Consider the following 26,565-nt stretch of genomic DNA (forward strand, 5'->3'; position numbering starts at 1 on the left):
GCAATCTATAAGCACAGCCCTAGTATGCAGGTGAAATATAATAACTGCCGCAAAATAAATGAAATCACTGAACACATAGGGGCCTGACTTACAGTAGGTGCTCAGTAGTTGAAGAAGCTATTGGTAAACTATTAGCACAGCGCTTGGCACATGACAGGCATCCACCTGGCAGCTGCCATGAAAACAGTAATAAGTGACCAGCTCATCTAGGAGCCTGGTGACTGGGCAGGATTGTCAGGAAGTAGATTCCAGGCAATTCAAGGCCTGGAACAAAAATCAGGGGGAAGGAGCAGGTTGGGGCCTTGGGGGCAGGTATGGGCTTGGGATGACATGAGGGGCATCTACCTCGGATGGTCTCAGACAAGTTGGCAGTCCCACGGAGAGGAGGGCCCCCCTGCAGGGTGACGTGGGCCACCTCGCAGATGACCTGGGAGTGAACATCTCCCGCGGCCAGCAGCACTTTAGCTGTGCTGGTGATGCTGTAGGAAACGTTGTCGTCCTCTGGGTCCACGCTGGTCTGGGAGGCTGAGAGCTCATTGCCATTTTTGAACCATTTCAGGGAGATGTTTCTGGGGGAGAAGCCGTGGGATGTGCAGGTGAAGCTCACTGTCTGCTCAGGTGTAGCCCTCACTGTAGGGCCGGATACCATGGGCGGAGAGGGCTTGGCTACGAAAGGAACATTTATAAACACTGAAAACCATTGTGATTATCATCGCTAATGAAAATATGTAACATAGTTAGGAACTATCACATATATTATTATTTTAATTCTTCCAATAGTTCTGGGAGGGCACTGCCATCATCCTCATCTTAAAGGAGACACAGGGGTTCCCCGGGGTGACTGAGTCAGGGTATGGCATTCCAGGTCTGAGTGCAAAGTCCACCTGCTTTCCTCTGCAAGGTGATTTCCCACCAGTCTGGGCACAGAAACAAAAAGTGCTGATTGGTCTCAGACATTCTTCCTATTTGCTATTCCTGGCTGGGCTCTCCTGGAAAACTTAAGTTCAGAGAAAGCATTTATAGAAGTGAACGCAAGGGAAGCAAGGGCACAGCGGGACCACACAGAAGCTTAACCAGGCTGGCCATCCAACAAGAGGTGTGACCGTGGTACTTCCTAGCTCCTCATCTACGAAGTGGGACAGCAGGCATTATTCCTCCTGGGGCTCCAGTGTGAGTTAAACAGTCAGTGGAAGCATTTTTGCCATGAGTAAAACACAATATGCTTCACCAAACTAAATAAACACAGATTTCTCTTTAACCCAGACTATACGTATATCCAGAGCTGCCCCTTCAGGTACCTATGAATTTACTCCCATAGTTTTCACTCTTTCCACAACTATTCCAGTAAGACTAATGTGTACCAATCCTTAAATCTGAAAGAAAGGGAGCAAACAGATACTTTTCTGAATCTTGGTTCTTCTCCTAGATCAGGTTTGGGTTGAAACAAAGATTGCTGAGTGCTGAGAAACCAACGGTGGTTAATTTCTTAATTGTTATTAAATCAGAAGACACATAGAAACAGGCTTATGAAGCAGCAGAAGCACTTTTTGTGTCCTGAAAATATACACAAATCAGCAAGTCAAAAGTGAGGGCAGTTTCTCTTTAGAAAGGTCCTGTGGGGGGTCTCCAATGGTAGGTGTCCATTACTACCTAACACCTTCTGTAAAAGTTGGCAGATAGCAACTATATAAATATCTACATTTGTAAGTATTTAACTTGCTTCCTGAAACTCATCAAACATTTTGAGAACATGGTAAAGAGGTATTACTTGAGTAAGTCAAGTCATAAAATCATCAGCATCCTGAATGTAAAGGGAGCAGATGCTGTGATTAGTTACCACTTATCAAGAGTTTCTTGGGAGCCTGACACTGGGCTGATCCCTCTAGGAACCTCAGCTCTTTAATCCCTCCACCAACTCTGAGAGGGAGGGCTGAGTGTGGCCCCATTTACAGGATGAGGCCCAGGAAGATGCATTATGGTATGAGGCCAAGAACACCCAGAGAGTAAGTATCAGAGTTCATCTCACTGCACGTGGGACTGATTGATTTTAGCGTCTCTGATCTTTACTCTTAAGCCTCAGTGACTCTAGACAAAGCGGATAAAGCACCACCTGGTAAGATGAGTGAGGGGTGTATATAAAACAGAGAGCCTGGCATATAGTAGGTGCTTAAACAATAATACCCAAGATTGTTATCATATCTGGTCATTCCTAGGCCTGATCAGGTCATACCAGGTCATACCTAGGTCATTCCTAGGTATTTATTCTCTAGGCAGTAAGAAGGCAAAACAAAAGTGTTGTGGAAAAAACAAGTCTCAGACCTTGTTCCCTGCAGCTGCCATGAAAGACTCACATGAATAAAGGAGTAGAAAATCACCAAGTTAGGACCCTCTCCTTCTTTTCAAAACTACCCCCTCAGGAAAAAAGTTGGGGAAACTGGCTTTCAAAACACAAAAGGGATCACAGGTGTTTTCCTTACAGATCAGCTCTTTTCAGAGCTGGAAGCATTTTTGAAAGGACAGAGGGCAGATTTCGTCAGTGTCACTGTGGTTATTGAGGCAGGAGGGCTCTGGGCTGAGCATGGAGTGTTGTTGGGGATTCCAGCACCTGTTTAGACACACACATGTTTAAAGATGGGAAGGTTTCCCCAGCAATGAAGCTCAGGTCTGAACAGGTGGTCTGAGTGGGCAGGAAGCCCCTCTCAGCCTAGGTGAGTTCTGTTGGAAGTGAGAGGTGTTCCTGCCAACCCACTTAGGCTGACTTTCTTGGGCCTCCTAAGAGCTGTCACCATCACAGGCTACTCTGAACACCCAAAAGATCTGTTCTTACAACCCAGGCACCAAGTGGAACCTACCTTTTTCAGCAAAAAACTACAGCTCTCCCTCTGTGATCTCAGAGAACATGTAGCTCAGGGCTCCTCTGCCCTGGCTAGGCACCAGCATCCTCTGCAGGAGCTAAGACACTCAGCTGCCCAGGCCACATCTGTGCACTTAAACTAGAATTTCTAGGGTGGACCCAGGGTCCTTGGAGCTTGTCACCACCTCCCAGATGATTCCAATGAGCAGTTGAGGTTGAAAGTCTCCTAGTTCCACTCCAACCCATTACACTTAGTCCTGGAGGGAAAACTCTTTCAAGGCCCTTTGGCTCTGGGACATCAGAGCTCACGTTGGTGGAACCTGTCCCACGTGCTCGGCTCTGCTCTAAGCTCTTGACGTGTGCCCTCATTCAGTCCCTGCAGCTACTCTGTGAGGCTGGGGCTGTCACCAGGGGACAAGGACACTGAGCCCCAAGGTGGGGAGGGACTCATCAGAGGTCGCAGAGCCAGAACGGGGCAGAACTGGGGTGGGGGCCCAGGCAGGGGGCTCAACCACTGTGCACTGAGCTCAGGAACACCCTAACCCACCCTATCCAGGGCTTCCTAGACCCTCTCCAGTCATCACAGACCCTTGAAATGGTGTGATTCCCACCATTTCACAGATGCATAAACTGAGGAGCAGGGGGAACTGAGATGTGCCCAAGACCACAGAGCCTGAGAGGCCAGCACCATCCCTTCCCAAGGGGCTGTCCTGTCACCAGGCCACTGTACTCCTGGAACACCCTGCAAAGGCTGTGAGATGATCTTCTTTCTATAGGTGAGGAAACGGGAGCCCAGCACAGGGAATTGGGTCTCAGCCTGGAAATAACACGTTTAGTTAGGAGTCCCTATTCTGTGCTGGTGATTTGGACAGAGCTCCTCAAATCCTCCAACTCTCCTGAAAGACATGCTGACCACCATCGTGCAGATGAGGAAACTGAGGTGGAGAGAAACGAAGGGTCTGTCTCCTCTCACCCCCTGACTGTGTCCTGGAATATCCTGTCAAGTCCAAGCTTTCAGGTCCATCAGCAGAGCAAGTGCCCACCTTCAGGAGCCCCCACACTGACCACCACCCTGCCTTTTCCCTCAGATTCTTGAATTCAAGTGACTACAGGGAGGAGGAGCCTCTCAGGGCCCAGCCCTGGGGACCCTGGAACAACAGGGGAAGACATGGGTTCCCGACACCTGAGTCTAGAACAGGAACTCTTGCTCACATGGGCCCTCATTACCCTCTAGGGAACACCTCCCCCTCCTCATCCTCAGTCCACAGAACCAGGAATGGGTGTGTCCAATGCTGCTGGGGTCTCAGTGGCCCCTCTGGACTCTGTCCACACCACCCTTCCCAGACCTGCTCCACAGGGGCCTGGTGAAGGGTCAACATCACATCAATGGGCAAAAATGACTCCTGATGCTTTTAAGTGTGTTTTTTACGAAAATCATGATATATTGTAGTATCTGTCTGAATTGGTTATAAAGGTAGTCCTGCCTCTCACACAGGACTCTTTTTTTTTATACTTCATACTGAAGAATAGAACAATACAGGATTTTAAGAGGACAAGGCTGGAATTTTCTCCCCACTTTGACAAGCACGGTGAGGTATGCAGCGAACAGGGCTGTGAGTCAGACTGCTTTGGGTTCAATCTTGGCTTTCCTGCTTGCTCACCAGCCATGTCCCCTCCTTGAGCCTCGGTGTCCTCATCTATAAAAGGACAACAGATGAACCCCTCCCTCAGACACTGGTTATAAGGAGTAAAAGCCATGAGGAAGATTCCGCATCTGACAGGCTGCTCTCCGCCCCTCTCTCTGTTCTCACCCAGGGAATCATCTGGGCAGGCGGCCTGGGGAAGAGGCAGAGCAGCCTCCTGGGAGGCGGCAGATCTGAGTGGTGGTGGTGGGCCACTTACTGGCTGCGATTTGCGGGCAAGGAGCCCATCATCTGGGAAATAAAGTAGTATCTGCAAAATCAGGAAAAAGCCACCTTCCTTTTCTATGTCCAGGGGTTGTAAGGAGATTCAATTATTACCACATCTAAGAGAGAAATCTGGGGCAATTTCTACCCAAATTTAAATCCACATACTGCCTGAACTAGCAATGCCACTTACAGTGGGCATCTCCCACCAGAGTAGAGTGATGTATAGGTAAGGTTATCCACTATAGTTCTGTTTCAATGGCCTAAGTTTGGGAACAACTTGTTTATTTGTTAACAAAGACTGGTAGATGCTGTCTCCATATGCCAAGTGCTTTGCAGCTATTGAAATACTGGGCAGCTCCAGGTGATGATGTGGAATGAGGGATTACGGTTAAAACAAAAGTAGGAAGAGGTTCCCAATCACCTTGGGTCTCAGGGCCTGCATGTAAGGGGCATTATGAACCTTTGGGAAACCTATGAAAAGGGTCCCTGTTCAATGGTTCAAATTAAGGGGCTTTTATTTTGCTCCCTCCTTGTACCAGGTTCTTCCATGAAACCAGTTTCAATGTTACTGCAGGAAGGGGACTGGCCTGGAATCAGACTGGGTTCTGGAAGGATCCCCTCACTGACCATGTGACTGAGGTCTGGGTCCCTGTCACCTCTTGGCCTCAGGCCCCTATGTGTACATGGGGGGTTGGAGGATGGTGTCTAAAGGTCCTTCCTGTGCTGACAGTCCAGGATTCAGGAGTTAGAAAGAGGATCCTGGACCTCTGGCAGAAAACCCTACATGAGCACCTTTGCTACCTCAATGGGGCTGCCCCTAAGTCAGCCACATGGGGACATTTTTCTGAGATGACCCAGCTCTGCTCGGAGCTTTCAGTGAAGGGTTTTCTCAACAGATCCCCAGGAAACACCCAACCTCTGGGCATCTCCTTCAAGCAGGGCCACCAGAGTAAACACTGGATGTCTGCCCTAAAAATTTCCCCTCAGTGTGTAGTTTCTGAAGAAGGTATAAACACATCTCCCCTCCCTGCCCTGGATGGCTTTCTCCTCTTTGGGAGGAAGCGGACATAAGCTTCACGCAAGAGGAGCCCTTGCCTGCTTTGCTCACTGCTGCCTCCACAGCATCCAGGGCAGAGCCTGGCACGCAGGAGGTGCTCAGTAGGTGCTGAGCAAATGGAACACTCAGCCACACTGAAGGGAGTACTCTCTGGAGGCAGGTGGTAGGATCTGACCTGCGACAGGGAAAGTCACTCAGACTTTCAGTTCCCTCATCCCTGGAACCAAAGAGCTGGATGGGATGAGCTGGATGAGGAGTAATTAGCATGACCCCCACAGACCTCGACTTCCCTGACCTGTAGAAGGGCGTGAAATCAGAGCACGTCCAGACCATGAGAAAGCACACAGTGCTGCATCTGACTGCCTTTTTTTTGCTCACAGAGTGAAGGGCATTCCTGTTGACATGTCATCACAGACCAGCAGACAAAGGACCCCCAGGCCGTACTCACCGCTCACAGTGAGATGAGTGCCTGGTCCAGACTTAAACTCCACGTCGCCCTGTTCTCCTTTCCGGAACTTCACACAGTGGTAGACACCAGTGTCTGCTGGGGTGATGTTACTGATGCGGATGGAAAAGTCCATGTTGTATCTCTTTGTGGCATCTGCAACACTTGTTACTCGGGGGGAGACACCTCCTTTTTGACTGTAGATTAACTCCCGACCTGGCTCAGTTCCCCTGAACCACTTGATGGGCCCCACGGGGCTCAGGGAGGTCACGGTGCAGTGCAGAGTGGCTGTCTCTCCTGCTGCAACTGACACTGACCTCTCAGGCTGAATCACCTGCAGCTCCCCCTCACCTGCCGCTCCTGGAGGAAAACACAAAGCAGTTAGGTATTCATCCTCATGTGATCCTGTAGGTTTTCTCAAGTGTTTATCAATGACAGCTTTCAGTGACTGTGCATACCACGAGCTGGCCTTGAACTCAGTCCACTGCACGTATATCACATGTGACCCTCACAACGAACCTGTAACTTGAGACCCTATTACAAAGGAGGAAACTGAAGCACAGAGAGGCTGAAAATGTGGCAGACAGTAAGTCTGAGCGCCTGAGCCATCGATGGAAGTCATGTCTGAACTGGGCTCTGAGTTCAAGTCTGAATTTACCAGGAGTAAAGAAAGGGGCACAAGTGTTCCTGAGAGAAGGACCTGCCTGGGCAAAGGTTCAGAAGTGGGTGGCAGCACGGTGTGTGTGAGGGGCTCTATTCTGTTTCAGGTCTGGCTCAGCAAGCAGGCCCTGGGCAGAGAGACTATACTCGGCAGTTGGGTCCCATGTAGGCCATGGACCAGTGAAGTACTTGGGTACAAGGACTTGGGTGTGAGTCCTGGCTCAGTCCTGCTGAGTGACCCTGGCCATCACTCAGGCAACCATGAAGATCCTACAGGGAGGCCTGCGAGTGTGCTGGATGCTGCCAGGCACTGCGTGGAGTGAGTTACTGCCCTCTGGGCCTTGGCCTCGTCTGTCAGTTACTACGGCCCTGTCTCCATGGATCTCTAGTAGGAAAAAACAATATGCCTAGGCCAGAACAGGGTCAAAAAGAAGGGTCTAGTGTCTGGAGCCAACTGAACTGGTTTGAGACCTGGCTCACTTTTTATTCACCCATGACCTGAGCTTATCCATTGCTTCAGTCTCAGTTATGTTATCCACAGGAAGGGTAGAACACCCACAGCCTTCTGTGTGTTCTGGAAAGAGAGTGAGATGACACACAGAAGCCCCTGAGCACCAAGCTGGGCACAGTGACTAAGTGAACCTCACTTCCATCGGCCCTCACTGACGCCCCTGCAGGCCAGGCCCAGGCTGGATGCTGGGACACACAGGGGCTGGATCCAGGTCAGGCCTCAAGGGCTCCTGGGATGGACAGGTGGAAGGAGTCCAGGAGGTCAGTGGTGCAGAGGGGCCTGAGCCCCAGATTAAGGAGGACCAGGGAACATGATCAGGGATTCCCAGTAGAGGAGGTTGGGGGAAGGGGGACACAGAAGGAAGACGGACAGGCCGGGTAAAGATGCTGCAGGAGGTGCTGTGGCCGCTAAGAGTGAGGCGCAGCAGGGGCCCTGATTCTAAACAAGGTGGGGGTGGGGAGAAAGGACAGATCATGAAGACCCTGGAGAAACACACACACACACACACACACACACACAGATTGGCAGAGGGAGGAGCGGACAGAGACGGAGTGACAGACAGATACGCAGGGAGAAAACAGAGAGAAAAGACAGAGACGCATAGTGGTGTCAAACTGGCAGATGTGCAGATGGGCCAAATGGCCTCTGCCTGGTTGCTCCACTGACCCGATGTGACCCTGTCCTGTCCTGACCTAGGCCACCTTGCTTTGTACATCAGACAGCGTTGTAGCTGATGCCCTAAGCAGGCCCTCACCTCTGGTTGAGCAGGAAGAGTGACCTTGTGAATCTGTCCAGCCACAGACTCCTGTTTGCCTTCACTGTGGGCAAGCCTGGACTACAGGACAGGCTTCTCATCCCTCTGCCCATGGTCCCAGCTCTGACTTCCATGCCAGGGATTGCCCAGTTCTCATGGCTGGTGATCAGAGATGCAGAGTGGCAGCCTGAGGGCAGCCCAACCCTCATGGTGCAGGGAAGAAACCAGAATCCGCAGAGGGCAGGGGCTTGAGGTGAAGCGGGTGGCCAGGTGTATGGGAGACACAGGGAGGAGGCCCATGGAGACAGGCAGGTGCCCTGAGACATTCCAGGCCTCATTAGCAGCCGCCAACAGTATCTATCTAGGAACGTTCCTAATGGGTCCACATCCACACCAGAGAAAACACTAGAAACGCAGCTTGGAGTATGCACAGGTGCTGGGGCCAGCAGGCCTGGGTGAGAGTGCAGTCCCCACCCAGCCAGCTCAGCACCTGCCCTTGTGGGACTCCATCGCCCACTCCTGACACCCCCCGCCGGGACAGTCATGAGGAAATGGTTGGATATAAGTGCCTGTAGCACACGTGCTGATTAAACTCTAGTCTCTGTTCCCATCATTACCAAAGGTACATTATACTTGACTTTCTCTGGATTGACATTTCTCCCCAAGCAGGAAACAGGATCCACAAGGAAGTGTTTCTGACCCCATGCCTAGGACACTGCCTGGCACACTCTGGGCCCTTGATAAACACACACTGAAAGAACACAAAAATGAAGGAAGGAGGGATTTCACTTGCTCCCGGGCAAATCCTCTCTCTGAGCCTCTTGCCTCATCTGTTAAAGGGGCTGCTAAAGGCAGGTCTGGAAGACACCGAGCCTGGAGCCTGGGACTGGGCCTGGACCATAGATGCACGTAATCGGTGGTGGTTATTATTATCCTCATCAATACCACTGCACGGGGCTGTGAGTCAGCAGCTGGCAAGGGACCATGAGCAGGACATGGGGTGCGAAGCCAGAAGCAGGGCTGGGGCAGGGTTATTCTCGTGCTGCACCCGGAGGCCTGCAGTCACACCCAGGGAGGCGACAATAAAATCTGGCATTGTGGAGGGCTGTCCCCCCCACTTTTTTTTTTTAGCTCTTCTCAAGCTCTCTCCACCAACTGCAGCCAGATTTAGGAGGTTTAATTAATTAGCCAGTGTTTATAAAGCGTTTGAAGAATTTTAAAAGTGCGATGTAAGTGCCAAATATTATTTTAATCTCTGTGTGTTTTTTCTCAGCAGAGTCTTTCCCTCATTTGCTTGCTTTTCTTTTTCTCTGCAGGTCCTGTTCTGGGAACTGGGCTTCTTAAAAACTACTCCCGCGGTTCTGGGCCTGGGGTCATCACACTGGCATCACTGACAAACCCATTTCCCACTCTCTCCTGCCCTCCTGGCAATGGTTCAGCAGCCTGCACCGTCTCAGGGAGAGGAGGGCAGCTGGGCAGCCATCCTCCCACGGTGCTAGTGGGACTGGAGGGTGGGCCATCCTTTTAAGAAAACAGGAGGCGCCCAGGCGTGGCGGCTGTTCCCCAGCCTTTGCTGGGCTGCTCCACAAGGATGCGACCCCAAATATGGAGTGGGGTCCCCATGGAACAATCTTGTGAAAGTTGGGAAAAAACTCAAGTGCTCAGTGACAGGGATGGTTAAGGGAACTGTGGCCTATTCTCTAGATGGAATTACAAGCAGCCATCACAAAACAGTAACTGTGAAACTGGTAATCTGGACATTTTTGCAAGGTATAATTTTAAATGATATTGTGGTTAGCAAATAAAACCTGTCCATTGTAAAGCATTTAAAGAAAGAAAAAGTATAAAAACAAAGTAATAATCTCATAGAATACCATCAAAGATAACTGCATTTTGACATTGGTAAAAAATGAGTGAATAAAAACAATGTAAAATCATGCTCATATTACTAAGGATACTTGCAAATATTTTGCACCATTCATTCAGCTGTTCTAATAAAAAATTGCAAACATTGTAATTTCCAAGAAAAGGAGACTGTTGATCCCAAGATGATGAACTTATGATGACCACACCTACATATAAGGATTATAATTATGGACACAGAAATAGATGACAAGATCGGAGTCAGTTACTAAGTGACGTTTTTCATGTGATCTTAAACTTCTAATTTTGAAAAAGATGTATATCTGATTTAAAGACTAACATGACTAATTGTGAGTAGCAGACTTCCAAGGGACTCTGCTTTTATGTTTTCTGTTTGTGTTACTTGTACAATAGGGAAGCAGGAAAACTGCTTTCAGTATGATCATAACTTTGTAAAATAAACTAAAACTATATACAAACAAACAACTGTGAGGTACTACACAAAGCTATAAAACGCAACTCTCTTTGGATCCTGAATCTAATGGGCTTTTTCTTTTTTATTCCTTCTATTTTGGGTATTTTCAGATTTTTTAAACTGGATAGCTATTAAGGAATATTTACATGTCAGTGTATGACAAAACCAATACAATACTGTAAAGCAATTAGCCTCCAATTCCAATTAAAACAAATTAATATATATTAAAAATTTTTTTAAAAACAGAATATTGACAGTATCCCACCTGTAATAAGAAAAACCTATACATGTAATGAACATCAACATTCTAGGAATCAGCAAACTAAAATGGACTGGAATGGGTGAATTTAACTCAGATGACCATTATATCTACTACTGTGGGCAGGAATCCCTCAGAAGAAATGGAGTAGCCATCAGGGTCAACAAAAGAGTCTGAAATGCAGTACTTGGATGCAATCTAAAAAACGACAGAATGATCTCTCTTCATTTCCAAGGCAAACAATTCAATATAACAGTAATCCAACTCTATGCCCCAACCAGTAACGCTGAAGCTGAAGTTGAACAGTTCTATGAAGACCTACAAGACCTTTTAGAACTAACACCCAAAAAATGTCCTTTTCATTATAAGGGACTGGAATGCAAAAGTAGGAAGTCAAGAAACACCTGGAGTAACAGGCAAATTTGGCCTTGGAATATGGATTGAACAGGGCAAAGGCTAATAGAGTTTTGCCAAGAAAATGCGCTGGTCATAGCAAGCACCCTCTTCCAACAACACAAGAGAAGATTCTACACATGGACATCACCAGATGGTCAACACCAAAATCAGATTGATTATATTCTTTGCAGCCAAAGATGGAAAAGCTCTACACAGTCAGCAAAAACAAGACTGGGAGCTGACTGTGGCTCAGATCATGAACTCCTTATTGCCAAACTCAGACTTAAATTGAAGAAAGTAGGGAAAACTGCTAGATTTAGGTATGACCTAAATCAAATCTCTTATGATTATACAGTGGAAGTAAGAAATAGATTTAAGGGTCTAGATCTGACAGATAGAGTGCCTGATGAACTATGGAATGAGGTTCGTGGCATTGTACAGGAGACAGGGATCAAGACCATCCCCATGGAAAAGAAATGCAAAAAAGAAAAATGGCTATCTGGGGAGGCCTTACAAATAGCTGTGAAAAGAAGAGAAGCGAAAAGCAAAGGAGAAAAGGAAAGACATAAGCATCTGAATTCAGAGTTTCAAAGAATAGCAAGAAGAGATAAGAAAGCCTTCTTCAGCGATCAATGCAAAGAAATAGAGGAAAACAACAGAATGGGAAAGACTAGAGATCTCTTCAAGAAAATTAGAGATACCAAGGGAACATTTCATGCAAAGATGGGTTCGATAAAGGACAGAAATGGTATGGACCTAACAGAACCAAAAGATATTAAGAAGAGGTGGCAAGAATACACAGAAGAACTGTACAAAAAAGATCGTCATGACCAAGATAATCATGATGGTGTGATCACTCACCTAGAGCCAGATATCCTGGAATGTGAAGTCAAGTGAGCCTTAGAAAGCATCACTATGAACAAAGCTAGTGGAGGTGATGGAATTCCAGTTGAGCTATTTCAAATCCTGAAAGATGATGCTGTGAAAGTGCTGCACTCCATATGCCAGCAAATTTGGAACACTCAGCAGTGGCCACAGGACTGGAAAATGTCAGTTTTCATTCCAATCCCAAAGAAAGGCAATGCCAAAGAATGCTCAAACTACCGCACAATTGTACTCATCTCACATGCTAGTAAAGTAATGCTCAAAATTCTCCAAGCCAAGCTTCAGCAATACGTGAACTGTGAACTTCCTGATGCTCAAGCTCGTTTTAGAAAAGGCAGAGGAACCAGAGATCAAATTGCCAAAATCCACTGGATCATGGAAAAAGCAACAGAGTTCCAGAGAAACATCTATTTCTGCTTTATTGACTATGCCAAAGCCTTTGACTGTGTGGATCACAATAAACTGGAAAATTCTGAAAAAATGGCAATAGCAGACCACCTGACCTGCCTCTTGAGAAACCTAGATGCAGGTCAGGAAGCAACAGTTAGAACTGGACATGGAACAACAGATGGTTCCAAATAGGAAAAGGAGTACGTCAAGGCTGTATATTGTCACCCTGCTTATTTAACTTCTATGCAGAGTGCATCATGAGAAACGCTGGACTGGAAGAAACACAAGCTGGAATCAAGATTGCCGGGAGAAATATCAATAACCTCAGATATGCAGGTGACACCACCCTTATGGCAGAAAGTGAAGAGGAACTAAAAAGCCTCTTGATGAAAGTGAAAGAGGAGAGTGAAAAAGTTGGCTTAAAGCTCAATATTCAGAAAACTAAGATCATGACATCTAGCCCCATCATGGGAAATAGATGGGGAAACAGTGGAAACAGTGTCAGGCTTTATTTTGGGGGGCTCCAAAATCACTGCAGATGGTGATTACAGCCATGAAATTAAGACACTTACTCCTTGGAAGGAAAGTTATGACCAATCTAGATAGCATATTGAAAAGCAGAGACATTACTTTGCCAACACAGGGCCATCTAGTCAAGACTATGGTTTTTCCAGTGGTCATGTATGGATGTGAGAGTTGGACTGTGAAGAAAGCTGAGCGCTGAAGAATTGATGCTTTTGAACTGTGGTGTTGGAGAAGACTCTTGAGAGTCCCATGGATTCCAAGGGGATCCAACCAGTCCATTCTAAAGGAGATCAGTCCTGGGTGTTCTTTGGAAGGACTGATGCTAAAGCTGAAACTCCAGTACTTTGGCCACCTCATGCGAAGAGCTGACTCATTGGAAAAGACTCTGATACTAGGAGGGATTGGGGGCAGGAGGAGAAGGGGATGACAGAGGATGAGATGGCTGGATGGCATCACTGACTCACTGGATGTGGGTTTGGGTGAACTCCAGGAGTTGGTGATTGACAGGGAGGCCTGGCGTGCTGCCATTCATGGGGTCGCAAAGAGTTGGACACGACTGAGCGACTGAACTGAACTGAACTGGAAGCCCCTCAGATTTCTACAAACCCAAGGAGCCTGGGGCCTGGGAGGCTATGGCGGGAGCTCTGGCAGCACCTGGGGCTCAGTATCCCAAGAAAACATCCACCCTGGCCCCACCTGGCTTAGTATCCCCCTTCCTGGCTTTGATTGTTACTGGCCATCCTTGGGGGTGGGGCGTGCTGGTTTACCACCCCCTCAACACAGCAGCACCTCCTTAGGCAGTGCCTTAGGCATCTTCTGGGTTACGAGTTGATGTCTGTGTATGAGTGTGTAGTGAGGAGGGTGGATGGGAGTACGCACACAGGAGAGAAGGAGAAATGTGCACATGCATGCATGGGTGTGCCAAGCACAGGTATTCACACATGTGTGCATGGGTGGGTGCAGGGCTGCATACACACATAAGCTTGTGTACAAGATGCTCACATGTGCAGGAACATGCTCTGGTGCAGCTCAGGAGTGTGTCAGAAGGGGACCCGGAACCAGGGCCTGGCAGGGGCGTGAACTGTGCACAGGAGAGTTTCTGAATGTGGGTGTGAACCTGTTGGTGTGTGTCTCTGCCCAAGGTGTGAACAGATAGACGTCTGGGAGGGGTGTGAGCATATGGGTGCATACAAATGTGGGTGCACGCAGGGAGGAGAGAAGTGGGGTATGTGCATGAGTGTGTGTGTATGTGTGCAGGGAGGGCATGTATGCAATGGGAATGGTGTACATGAGTGTGAATGTGAGGGTGTGTGTGCTGATGTAAGTGCTGGGGAGAAGGGGCCGCAGTGTGTGTGGGGACCACTGTCATGTACACTGTGTGTGTGAGTGCCCAGCTGTGAACATGCCTGGCACACACCAGGTAGTGAAAGAGGAAGGAGGGTGGGGGGAGATGCCCCCTCAAGTCTGGCTCCTGGTGGGCAAGGCCCTGTCTGACCCCTGGGACAGGGTCCTGCCCTTGACAAGCAGTAGCCGCAGGGCACAGTGGTGGAGAGGCCAGCCTGGAATTGCCCTGCTGGAGCTCCTGACCCTGGGTGGGGCAGGCGGCTCCCAGGATGCATTCAGGAGGGGGTTGCACAGGTGATGACTGTGTAGACTCTGCAGTTCCCAATGGGGAGCCTGGGGCTCTGATCCAGGAGTACCAGCTGCAGCTAGGCGCTGACTTTCCTCTGGAGTCAGGCTGATCCACTTACACCCTTTCAAGCCTCACTCTACAGACAGGTTGTGTCCTGGATGCCACAGGACACAGAGCAGTCAGATGGGTTCTCACTCTTGTAGGGCAGAGTCTTGAACACAGGCAATAATCATGTGCAGGGTGATCAGTAAGAGGCTTGGGGACAGGGTGTTGGAAGAGATCTGAGAAGACTTCCTGGAGGTGGTGGTCCCTGCGCTGGGTGTTGAAAGCTGACAAAGGCTAGGGAGAAGGAAAGGCATTCAAGAAGGGAGAACCATGTGAGCATGGGTGTAGAGGAGAGAAAAGGGCTTGGCACAATTAAGGGACCAGGGCAGAGTCCTTGGGACATACTTAGTAACTGTGAGCATGCTGGGGAAGGGTTAGCCTAGGACTGAGCTACCTAGGACCCTAAAGGATGGCTTCAGTTGCCATCTAAAGAGCAGGCCATCATTGGGAGCAGCCTACTGGTACCTGTTGGGTGGAGATGCCTCAGGTGCTGCGGTGGAAACTAGCACCTGCCTTGGGACCGGTACAAATGAGGATACACATGACCTTGTGAATAATATGGGAACGGGTCCACTGGGATCAGGGTACTCTCTCCTCCGTCGCCACTCCAGGCGACACAGAGAACTGGACACTGTCCATATGCAGGTAAAGGGCAGACCCTGGTATCCCCCTCCACGTAGCAGGTAAACTCTTAAAGTGCCAAGACAGTCTGAAGCTTGGGCGCTGGGGCCAGAAGAAGCATATATCAGCCCTAGCAGGGTGACTTAGCAGAGTCACTTTTCTCAAAGCTTCCACTTTCTCACCTGTAAACAAGGGGGTACCACTCTCTCTCTCTGCTCAAGGCCAGACATTCAGTGGTTGGAAGAGCTGGCCTGAGATCTGTACGTTTCCCCAACTCCCATCTTTCCCCTGACCCACAGCCAGCTATTAGCAGAGCAGCTGGCTCACCTTCCAAGATTTGGCCAGACTCTGACCCCTTCTTACCACCTCTATTGTGCCACCATCCTTCACCAGATCCTTATCTCAGCTTCCAAACGAGCCTCCCTGCTCCACCTCACCTCTCTGTGATGTACGCTCCCTGCAGCAAGAGGAGCCCATAAAACCCAAGGTAACATGATCATTCTTTTGTGCAAAACCCTTCTGCAGCCTTCATTGTTCTCACGGTGAGACCCAGGATCCTTCCTGTAGCCTTGCTCGCAACCGTGCTGGATTCTTAACTCACCTCAGGGCCTTTGCACTTGCCGCTCTCTCTGCCTGGCACTCTCATCCTCTAGATATCTGCATGCTGGATCCCTCACCTTCTTCAGGCCTGAGAAGCTTCCTTGGCACTGTGTATAAAGCACTACCCCCCTCAATGTCCCTTGCTCTGCTTTATTTTTCTACAATACATTATCACCCACCATCCAACATATTACAAACATTTGTCAATTTCATCAGCATCTAAATCCCCACCTAGACTTATAAATCCTTTGAGAGGGACTCAGTTTTGTTCCCTGCAGTGTCCTCCAGGTTTATACCAGTGACTGGCATTTGCTGAATGTATGTTCTAGTTTGGATTCTAATTCTGCCACGCATGAGACCCCAGAAAGTGTCTTGACCCCCTTGGAACTCTGGTTTCTCATCTATAGAATGAGGGTGATGATGCTGATAATAATGACATTAACACCAGGGCTATTCTAGGATGAAACAGGCTAACATGTGTGAAGAGCTCAGTGCTGTGCCTGGCACAGAGGAAGTGCTCAGTGCGGGGCGTTACCACGGCACTGGATATTTAAGGATGAAGAGGAAGACAGACGATTGCAGCCGTAAGCCTAAGACGCTAAAGATTCTCTCGGAGGCAGAACCAGCTCTGCCTCGATGTCTACACAAGATCCCTTGGAGCAGAACCTGCGCACCGGCTGTGTGCTCTGTTGGCAGGAGGCCGGTTGGGCCAGAGGCCCTGGTGAGTGTTTGCTGGGTTTAGATGGGACCTGGATGTGATGAAGACATGCTCACGGTGCAGCCCTGTTTTCCAAGCAGCAGGGAAAGAACACCACTCGACGTGTGCTGTAAGCACCCTCTGCATTCTCCAGGCCTGGTGGGGCCAGGCGAGGCTGGGAGAGCAGGCAGGGGCAGTAACACCCACCATGCACTTTCTTGACAGCCTAACCTTTCCCCTACTTTCCCATTTTGCAGAAGGAGAAACTGAGGCCCAGGATGAAGCCTGGAGAGGCTGAGAACCCCGGTGTGTCCTTTTAACCCCAAACCTCCAGGCCCAGCTGTTCCTCTAGGACAAGCCCTGGTGCTTCCCGGCCACGCTCTCATGGGTACAACACACTGATAACACATAACAGATAAGGCCACATAACAGGAAGCCCTCATTTATTTAACTGTCAGGACCTAGGGATACAACTGCTGTTGTCACCAGCCCCTTCCTCCAGGTGAGGAAGCTGAGGCCCGACGAGGCAGGAAGGGGCAGAAGCAGAACTCAAACACAAACGTCAGACACATGCAATCTCTTCCCTCTGTGACCGGGTCCCCTCCGGCTCAGGCTTCTGGATTCTCAGGCTGCCAAGGACACACACACATTTTCCCAGTTGAGATAAAGGCCCCCTTAAAGCGACACGCATTTATTAAATGACATTTGCCAAGGTTTCAGCACATTCTGCGGCCGACAGCAGACATTCTCCGGACAAGATTTTTCCCCAAGTTGACACTATTCACAGATGCCTTTTATAGTGCTTTTTGCAGTTCACAAAAGCACTTTCCACAGCTCTTCATTCCCTTAACCCTCAAAGGTCTCCATGCAAGAGGAAAGACTGGTAGCATTTCCATTTTACAGATGAGGAAACCAAGGCTCGGTGCAGAGAAAGACACCTCCTCCAGAGCACACAGCCAAGAAGCAGCACATTCACCTGGATTCACTCAGGAATGTGTTTCAAAGTGGATGCCTGTCCATTGTCCCCCCTACCCCCCCGCTAGACAGAGGGTCTGGGGTACCATCACAATGGAGGGTGAGAGAGGCATTCCGGCTAGAGCACCTGAGCTGGAAGGGACCAGCAGGAGAGCAGCCCAGCTGAGCCTCTGCTTCACAGAAGAGGAAACTGAGGCTCAGAGGGACAGCATGGTGGGTTCCAAGTCCTGGTTGGTGAGTGAAAGAGCAGGGCCTCCACCTGCTCTTTAGAGCCCCAACCAGAAAATGATGGCTGCACGATGATAAGAGTAACGACGGCTAACAAGCATTGAGCACGGATATTACCAGGAGCACGACAGGCCTCACGACCCTGCACAGGGACCCAGCAACACAGGCTGTCCTACCCCCACTTCACAGAGGGGAAGACTGAGGCTCAGGGAAGTACAGACACTTGGTCAAGTCACAAGGCTGCAGAGTAGTCTGACTCCACCCACATCCTTACCCACTGCATCAGATGGGTTGGTGTGATGGAAGACCCTCGGGGGAGGCTGGCACTGAATCAGGCCCTTCAAGCCGAATCCCGGCCAAGAGAGTATAGCATGAACTGCATCGTGTTTCATGGTTTATCTGCTTGTTCAGCATGGAGTTTACACCGGGGCAAGCTGTTCAGTACAGCGAGAAGTTAGGGTTTCTGGCCCCTGACCTCCTAGATGGCACTGATACTTCGTGCTTCCTGATTATCTTGAAGTGAAGTGAAAGCCGCTCAGTCATGTCCAACTGTTTGCGACCCCATGGACTATATGGTCCATGGAATTCTCTAGGCCAGAATACTGGAGTGGGTAGCCTTTCCCTTCTCCAGGGGATATTCCTGACCCAGGAATTGAGCCAGGGTCTTCTGCATTGCAACTGGATTCTTACCAACTGAGCTATTTCACATGATGGGCAGGGATTTGTAGTCGTGGTCCCCTTACAGAAGCAGAACTGTGTAATCGTTAGGGCACAGGTCTGTTTTCTGACCAGGATTACTGCCTGTGTGACCTCAAGGTTCCGAGCTCCCTTTTAAAAATGAGGATCTTTCTTCATTCAAACAATATATATTAATCTGCCTACTTTTAGCAGGCCCAGTATAAGGTCCCAGAGGCCCAGCAGTGAATAAGACATAGTCCCTACTCTCAGATAGCTTATATTCTAGTGGCAGAGACAGGGGTGAAATAATGAAACAAATATAAAAATGGCTAGGAGTGAAAATACATTTACACCACGAAAGAGAATAACAAGCAGAACCAGTTTTAGAATGCGGCAATTGGGAAAGGCATCTCTGAGGAGGTGAGATGGCAGCTGAAGGCTGAAGGAAGCAAAGGCCAGGGAAGGTGCTCTGGTAGGAGAGAAGAGCAAGTGCAAAGGCCCTGAGGTAGGAAAGCAGCCAGCTCACATGAGGTCCAGAAAGAAGACTGCTGTGGCCAAAGCCCTTGGAGGAAGATAAGTGTGGTACTAGTTGGAGCTGGAGAGTTGGATGTTTTCCAGAAAATGCCATGTCTCAGGGATCATAGTAAGGAGTTTGATTTTATTTGAAGGGAATCACTGAAAAGTTTAGAGAAAAACCAAGAGGATTTGATTCACTCCAGGTGCTATGGGTAGAGACTGAAGGGGGTAAGAGGGGAAACAAGACAGCAGTGATGAGGGTGCTGCAGCGTTTAGGGGCCTGAGTTCAGACCTAGCTCCGTACTTAGGAGCTGTGTGACCTCAGGCAAGCCACTTCACCTCTTTGAATATCTGTTTCTTCATCTGCCCAAATAACAATAGTTCCCATCTCACAGAGCAGTGGTGAGAATGAAATGAGATGAGTTATAGAGTAATCATCCTATCACATGACCTCACAAGTTCAATGTCAAGTGCTCAGTGAATTAGATCCTACTTGGTCTGGCCCTGACCTCTCCTGACTCCCACACTGCCTCTCTCCCTTAAGTCCAGCCTCACTGGCTATTCTTGGAACACAGCTAATGTATCCCAGCCTCAGGACCTTTGCACTTGCTACTCCTTCTGTGTGGCCTGCTGAACCTGATATTCCCTTGGCTGCTCCCTCGGTTTTACCCAGGCCTCTGCTCTTTGGAGAGCACCCCCACCCCATCCCCACTCAACCGTCTATTCTATTGACCTGCTTTAGCTCTCTTCGTGGCACTTGTCTCCACCTGACAGAACGTTTACTTGGGTCTGTTTTTCCTTTCTCACTAGGATGTCAGTTCCATCAGAGCAGGTGTTTTTGTCTGTCTGCTGTTATATTCCTAGCACCTAGAGCCACCCCTGGCACATAGATGCTCAAAAATATTTGTTGAATGGATATTTACAATTAAAATGACCATAATAAGGACAGAGAAGTGATTAAGAGTAAACTGAGGCTTGGATTTAGCTTTTTAACTCTCACTGGCCACGTGACCTTCAGAGGAGCCCAACTTAGCTTTGGGGATCCTCAGTTTCCTTATCTGTAAAAGGAGGATGAAGGCCTTCATACATTTTGGCTCATTATAAGGATTATACAATGGCTCATGTTCAAGTACCGATGGCTGAAATGATGCCTCATGTCTACATGTTCAAGTATCGATGGATGAAATGATGCCTCATGTCTAGCCGTCTTTACCCATCCTCCCTCCTCCTGCTTTTCCCAGAAAAATGAGGGGCAGGTGAAACTTGAATGGCAGATGAGTGTTGAAACTGAGGTTCCTCACACCATTCCTCATCTCACAAATGTTAGAAATTTTCTAAAATAAAAAGATAAGGAAGAGGCAGCAGAGAGTCCCAGCTCAGCTAGTGCCCAAGCACACCGTACATGACTTGCTTCCGGCCTGGGCTGCCACTTCTGAAGGACGCCGCAGGCTGGCATTGTCACGCACACACTCCGGCCCTCCCGCCTGCAGGCTCATCTCTCACTCCTGGCTCCCGATCTCCCCCTGGGCTGCACACCTGATCTCCCCCAGCTCCTGGCTTAATCTGCAGCCATCTCACACTCTGTGCCCCCAAACGGATGTGCCAGGAAATCTTCCAGACACAAAGAACCGATTCTGCATAACCACCGACTTCCACCTCAGCTGTTTTGCACCTCCCTGGACTGAGGGCCTGGCAGGGAAAATCCACCTTGTGGAGGGCGCTATCGAAAGACCTGTCCCAGGAACACCCACGTTAACAGGAAAGCAGTTTCAGCTGTGAAAATAGACGCTTCCCTCTTCAGTATGCGATGGAAACACATCTTGGGAAGAGCCGCTGTCTCTGCCTCCCAGGAGGATGGACTGACTGACAAAAATATGCAAGGAGCACCAAGAGGGCAGGAGAGCAGCATCCCTGAGCCTCATCTCTCTGCTGGGCAGGGTGGAGGGACGCCAAGTGAGTGAACATCATAGGCGCTGTGGCCATCCTAAACTCAACACTTACTGTGTGGCCTTGAGCAAGTTGCTCTGCCTCTCTGAGCCTAGTTTCCTCACTGGTCAGATGGATTTGATGGTAACCATGCACATCACCCAGGGTAACTCTACGCACCACTGGGATATCCCGCGCCAAGTGCGGAGCCCAGTATGGGGCCGGGAACGATGGTTCCCATTATTATCATTTTGGTATTTTCCATGGAATGTGGCATCCTGTCAGATTTCTAGTGGTGGAAACTTCTAACCCAGCTCGGTTTTAAAGAGCTTGGCCTGAATGACAGGGGGCTTGGTGTACCACCAAGCCTTGCCAGGGATCTGCTGTGTGAGCCCAGCCAGCCCTGACCTCTCTCAGGGCTGCAGTTTTCTTGGCCGCACACAGAGGTGCTGACTGACGGCAGCTCTCTCAGGCCTCCTCCGGCTTTCCAGGTCTGCGAATCCACAATTCCAGCCCTGTGGATCGAGACAGAGACACCTAGAGGCAGGCTGTGCCCACGGCGGGTGCCGAGTCCCAGGAACTATTCAGTCACACCAGCCAGTCTCTGCTCAACTTGTCTTCCCTGACAGCACAAAAGCCACAGGGAAAAACGTGATGCTCACGTTCACTCGCGACAGCTCTTGTTTTGTGAGTGCCTCTGCTCTGCGTGCAAGGACTTTTGCAGGGTGCTTTACCAACATCAGTCCCACTCCCGTAGATGAGGAAACCCCAACAGAACAAAACGATGACAACTGAATGTAATGTGTGGTGAGCTGGTACTAAGTACATACTGCGTGCCAGGCACAGCTTCAAGCATGAAACGTGGGCTAACTTAGTCCCTGAAATACAGCTGTTAATGTCATTTCCATTTTACAGATGAGGAAACTGAACCACTGGGCTCAATAAATTGTCCAAGTAGGCTAGGCTGTGTCTGTGTGTGGAAAGGCTACAGCGCAGAACCACTATGCCCACCAGAGTTAAACATGCACTAATATGTGATTTAAAAAAGCAAGGGAAAAGTAATAAGTAGCCTCAGATAAATCCTGGGGTGAAGGTTCAGAGGAGAAAGAGATCCGTGGAACCAGAGGCAGCCCAAAGGCAGGGCTGAGTAGGTTCGGACATGAAATGATACGGACGTACAGGAAACGGCATCTCGGGCGGCAGGAGCAGCATAAGCAAAGGCACAGAGATGAGAAAGTCCAGCTGAGGTTGTGGATTTGTACAAAGGCATTAAACAAACTTTGGTAAAGTACGCCTGCAATGCGGAAGTCCTGGGTTTGATCCGTGGGTTGGGAAGATCCCCTGGAGAAGTGAATGGCAACCCACTCCAGTGTTCTTGCCTGGAGAATCCCATGGACAGAGAGGAGCCTGGTGAGCTATTATCCACGGGGTCACAAAGAGTCGAACTAAGCAACTAACACAGACACACATTTACCAAACTGGGTTAGGCCCTGTGTTAATGGCCATTAAACAAACCCAATGCCTCTTATTCGTATCTCTGAGGAACCCTGGAGTGAAAAGGGTCCAGATGGGGCTTCTACAAGTAGAGGCCGTCTCAGGGTCTCTCAGGTGCTGATACACTTGAGCTGCCAGGAAATCTCTGGCTGCAGGGCGGAAGTCTGGCCATCTAGCAGCATCTCAAGAGGTCAGCTCTTTGGAAAACATGTGGCTTAGAAATAGGGCCTGTCAGGGAGGGAGCCCAGGCCCTGTTGTAGGTTTTTTTTTTTTAAAGAAAACTTGGACCCACTCAACAGTTTTGAGCAGGAGAGTGACATGATCAGAATTGTGTTGACAGACCAGAAATCTGAACACATTAAAAAGAGGCGGGGGTGGGGGGGGGCACCTTCCATCAGTTCAGGACTACAAATAAGAAAATAATCTGTCGCACGGAGCCATTGGAAGCAGCGAGCGAATGCGTGTGGGATTCATACAACAGTTTTAGACTGCCTTCCTCTCACACACCCCCTCTCCATCTGTCGCAAAGGGCACCAGGAAAATGCAGGGAGGAAGATTCCAGCTCTAGGGGCTCCAGAGCTCAGCAGCCCAGACTGGGGGCTCTGACAGGAGCCACACTGCTCCCATGAGCTGTCATTTAGGAGGGCCCATCCTCAGGGCGCTCTCAGAGAAACAACTGTGGCTCAGTTAAAAACTTCGGCCCCAGAAGGAACCCTTTCACAAATCTCTAGCTGAGCTGGATAGGGGGACCCTCTCATGCCATTGGAAAGTACCCTTGATAAGTCATCAAACGTCTCCCCTCTAAGGCTACCCAGCCATAAGGCCAAGATTCAAAATCCAAGCTGCCTACCACTTACCCCTTGGGCAAGTTACTTCCCTAGTCTGGACTCTATTTTTCTCATCTGCAAAATGGGGATAATAGCCAACTCACGCTTTGTTTTGCTGACTGATAAGATAGCAGATCACTTGGCAGACAAGGCACTACTTAGGATTCAGCCAGGAATACAGGCAACATTCAAGGAATGTTGGTTCTCCTCCCTTCTCTCAACACGTGGATCCCATTAGGACTTCACACATGCTAAGCGATGGCAAGTAAAGGAATGAATCACACCACGAGTTTCCACGGGGTTGGTAAAGGAGTAATTAATGGCAAGAAAGTACCCAGAGAACACCAAGACCTTAAAGGACCTTCCACAGACTCTTTGGGGCCAAGGTACCCCACTCATTTTTTCTTGTGAAAGAGGAAGTGAGTTGAATTTCACCACTTAGGAAAGTACAGAGGAATCACCAGCATGCTACCCTTTTCTGAAGGGTGAGAGGTTCACCAGAGTGCTCAGCTGTTCCCCAAAGCCTGACACCCACTTTGGCCTGGCCTTCTCCAAATCAGAGCAAGGAGTGAATGAGAGTTTATCTAAAGTCTGTCCAGCAGGGGTCCCAGAGGTCCTCAAACCCGGAGGGGCCAAGTGAGGAGCCTGCAGCCTTGGTGTCAGGCACCGCTGCTGCCACTGCAGAATCCAGCTTCCCGGGTGCCCCCAGTCCAGGCCCCTTGCCCTTCTTGCTGCCTCAGAATCTCCCTTGGTGAAGTTGTTTGAGCAAACACTGGCTCCAAGAACACAAGTTGGTGACTTCACTGGCCTCTTTTCAGAACTTCTCTTTGGCAACATTTGTGCTGAAAGCAATCTTAAACTTCTTCCCTGCCTCCCCTATCCAAGATAATTCACGTGAGTAGCCCCCTCCAAACAGTGATCATGTGAAACCATAGCAGTCATGTGACACCTCCTAGGCCAACAGTTCTGCCGGAGACAGTAGTAGTCATTCAATCCAAAGACGCCTTCCCAAGCCTGACATTTGAGTTCCTCACTCAAGCAAATCCATTTTCTTAGAAAATTGGACAACTGCCTCCTTCTACCTTCCTGCTCTTCTGCCCTGCCTCTCTTCTGCTTTGTCATAAAATGCATGCCTGGAGACCTGAGGGAAGGGTCTGAAGCCCCATTCTTCCACCAAACCAGGTGAATTCCACGCCAGGGCCAAGGGTGACCAGGACCCTTTAGAACCGAGTGAAGGATGCTGAGAAGCTTGAGCTCTGGGGGTAACACCCCTTCCCCACCACCCTCAACCAAGAAATGTATTCTTCCTTCCTAAGATTTATTTATTTCAAAGTTAATCTTGGCCCCTCTGCTGCTCCCACTTTTTCAGGCTATTGATGCTGAATGGATTGGAACGGAAGTTTTACAGCCTAATCTTTACCATTTTATAGATTGTTTTTATAGCAAAAGGGGGAGAATTTCCTCACGAGAAGGGTGCTGATGCTCCCAAGGCAGCCTTGGGAAAGGCATCTGCCCACTTGTTAATCAGCATCACCCTGAATTTCCCAGGGACGGAACCACAGGGTCCTGGTTAGAGAAGGGTCTCAAACAGACATTCAGAACTTAACTTGGGCCCAGTTCCCTGCTTCAGGGAAATTAAGCTGTTGTGAGAGAATCTCGTGTATCCCAGGCCAGGAAGGAGGGCAGGGCAGGGCCTCAGACTTTTACTGGGTGTAAATGGTCAGCTCAGGCAGGAAGGAGTAGATCGGAGACACCACTGGCTCATCAGAGAGACATGAAATCTATTAGGGCTTCCTCTTGCCCAGCAAGGGCCCAACTGTAATTGAAATACTGGGGGTGGGGGTGGGGGTGGGGGTGGGGATATGTGGGGGTGCCTGCGTGGGTTCTGGGGGCTCAGTGGAAACAGTGGGGCAGAAAGAAGCTGCTGTCCACCCCCACCTCTCCCTCCACCCACTCTTCGCTAGTTCTCCCTTTCTCACCGCTATCAGATGGTTACCAGTCTCTAGGCAAATGCAGAAGGAGGGGGGAGGTGGGTACTGAGCTCATCTTTACCTCCCTCCCTCAAGAGAGGGAGGTGCAGAGACCCCTCTGCTGACAACACGGCTTCAAGCAGCCAGAAACAAAATCCTATCCTCCACCCCCCCCACACAACTCCTTTAACACAGTTTCTCTGCTCTCCACACCCTCCCAGGAGACTCAGGGTGCTGCAAAACCCCTTTAAGAAGCAGGGCTCCTGAATGGTGACCTCACCCTTTGGCGAACACACGGTAGCCTTCAGAGCCCGCCTGCTGGAGACAGCCAGGTGTTTGATGTAGGCCAACAAAAAGACATGCTCAGAGCCACAGGTAACAGCCCCACTGAGCACCTGAGCTGCAGCGAGCTGCCTGGAAACCTGGGGAAGGCGGGAGGAAGGAGGGGGGCCACAGAGCAGCCGGGAGACGACCATCCACCCAGAGGCTTTGGCAACCACAGGGACAATCCGCTGTGTTTCCACAGGCATCTGCAGATCGCAGATCGCAGCCGCTCACCCCAGAGTTACCCTGGCCTCTCTTCCTCTCTCTCCCCCATACTAACACTGCTTTACTCTGCGCACCAGAGGGAGAGCTCACTCTTCCCCAGTTGTCATAGCCTGTTTCTGTTCCATCCTGGCCAGTACAGGAAGGACCTCTGCCCCTATCCCCTTCTCTCAGACCCTGAAGTCAAACACGTGGAAAACATAAGACCTGGGAGAGATATTCCAGAGGAGCCAGGGTCCCTCGCTCTGAAAGCCACTGACAGCCCGCCTCCCCCATCAGATTGGGCAGGGACCAGTGAACCAGCTCTTCTGGGTCTGTTCTGATGCCCAGCGTAGTGGCGCACAGTCAGAGTCCAGAGAGACTGGGTTCCATCCTTGGCTGTGTGACCTTGGGCAAATCGCTGTCCCTCTCTGGGCCTCAGTTTCCTCATCTGTAACCCTGGTTACAGGCACCTCTCCCCCTATTACTGCTAGACATTAGCCGAGTGGCTCCGAGTGGCCGGCTGAGAGGCCTGGGTCGGCAGTTTGGGGACGGCAGCGGTGGGCGGTGCGGGTGCTTACCTGTCCAGGCGCTGGACGCGGCGAGCAGCAGGCAGAGCAGCGGCCTGAGGCGGCCGGGGGCCGGGCGGGCTGGCTCCATGGGCCGCGGCTGCGGAGCGAGGAGGGAGAGCGGCCGTGAGTGCGCGCTCGGGCGGGCGCGGGCTGGAGCGGGGAAATGACTAAGGCTCCCCCTTCTCCCCCCACCTCTCCTCCCGGCCGGGCTTCC

General features: G+C 49.9%; 1 protein-coding gene across 8 annotated transcripts in view; it reads right to left on the minus strand.

Annotated features, from left to right (window-relative positions):
- Positions 1-26,565, minus strand: part of SIRPA (signal regulatory protein alpha) — a 44,805-nt gene that overhangs the window by 17,082 nt on the left and 1,158 nt on the right. For all 8 annotated transcript variants that reach the window (XM_018057456.1, XM_018057455.1, XM_018057458.1 and 5 more), the window contains exons 2-4: positions 26,361-26,448; positions 6,270-6,626; positions 346-666 (exon numbers count right to left, since the gene is read on the minus strand). In XM_018057456.1, the coding sequence (XP_017912945.1) occupies positions 346-666; positions 6,270-6,626; positions 26,361-26,439 (757 nt within the window). In that variant the 5' untranslated portion in view covers positions 26,440-26,448. The remainder of the gene's footprint in view (positions 1-345; positions 667-6,269; positions 6,627-26,360; positions 26,449-26,565) is intronic.

Source organism: Capra hircus, chromosome 13 (genome assembly GCF_001704415.2).
Source record: "Capra hircus breed San Clemente chromosome 13, ASM170441v1, whole genome shotgun sequence".
NCBI lineage: Eukaryota > Metazoa > Chordata > Mammalia > Artiodactyla > Bovidae > Capra > Capra hircus.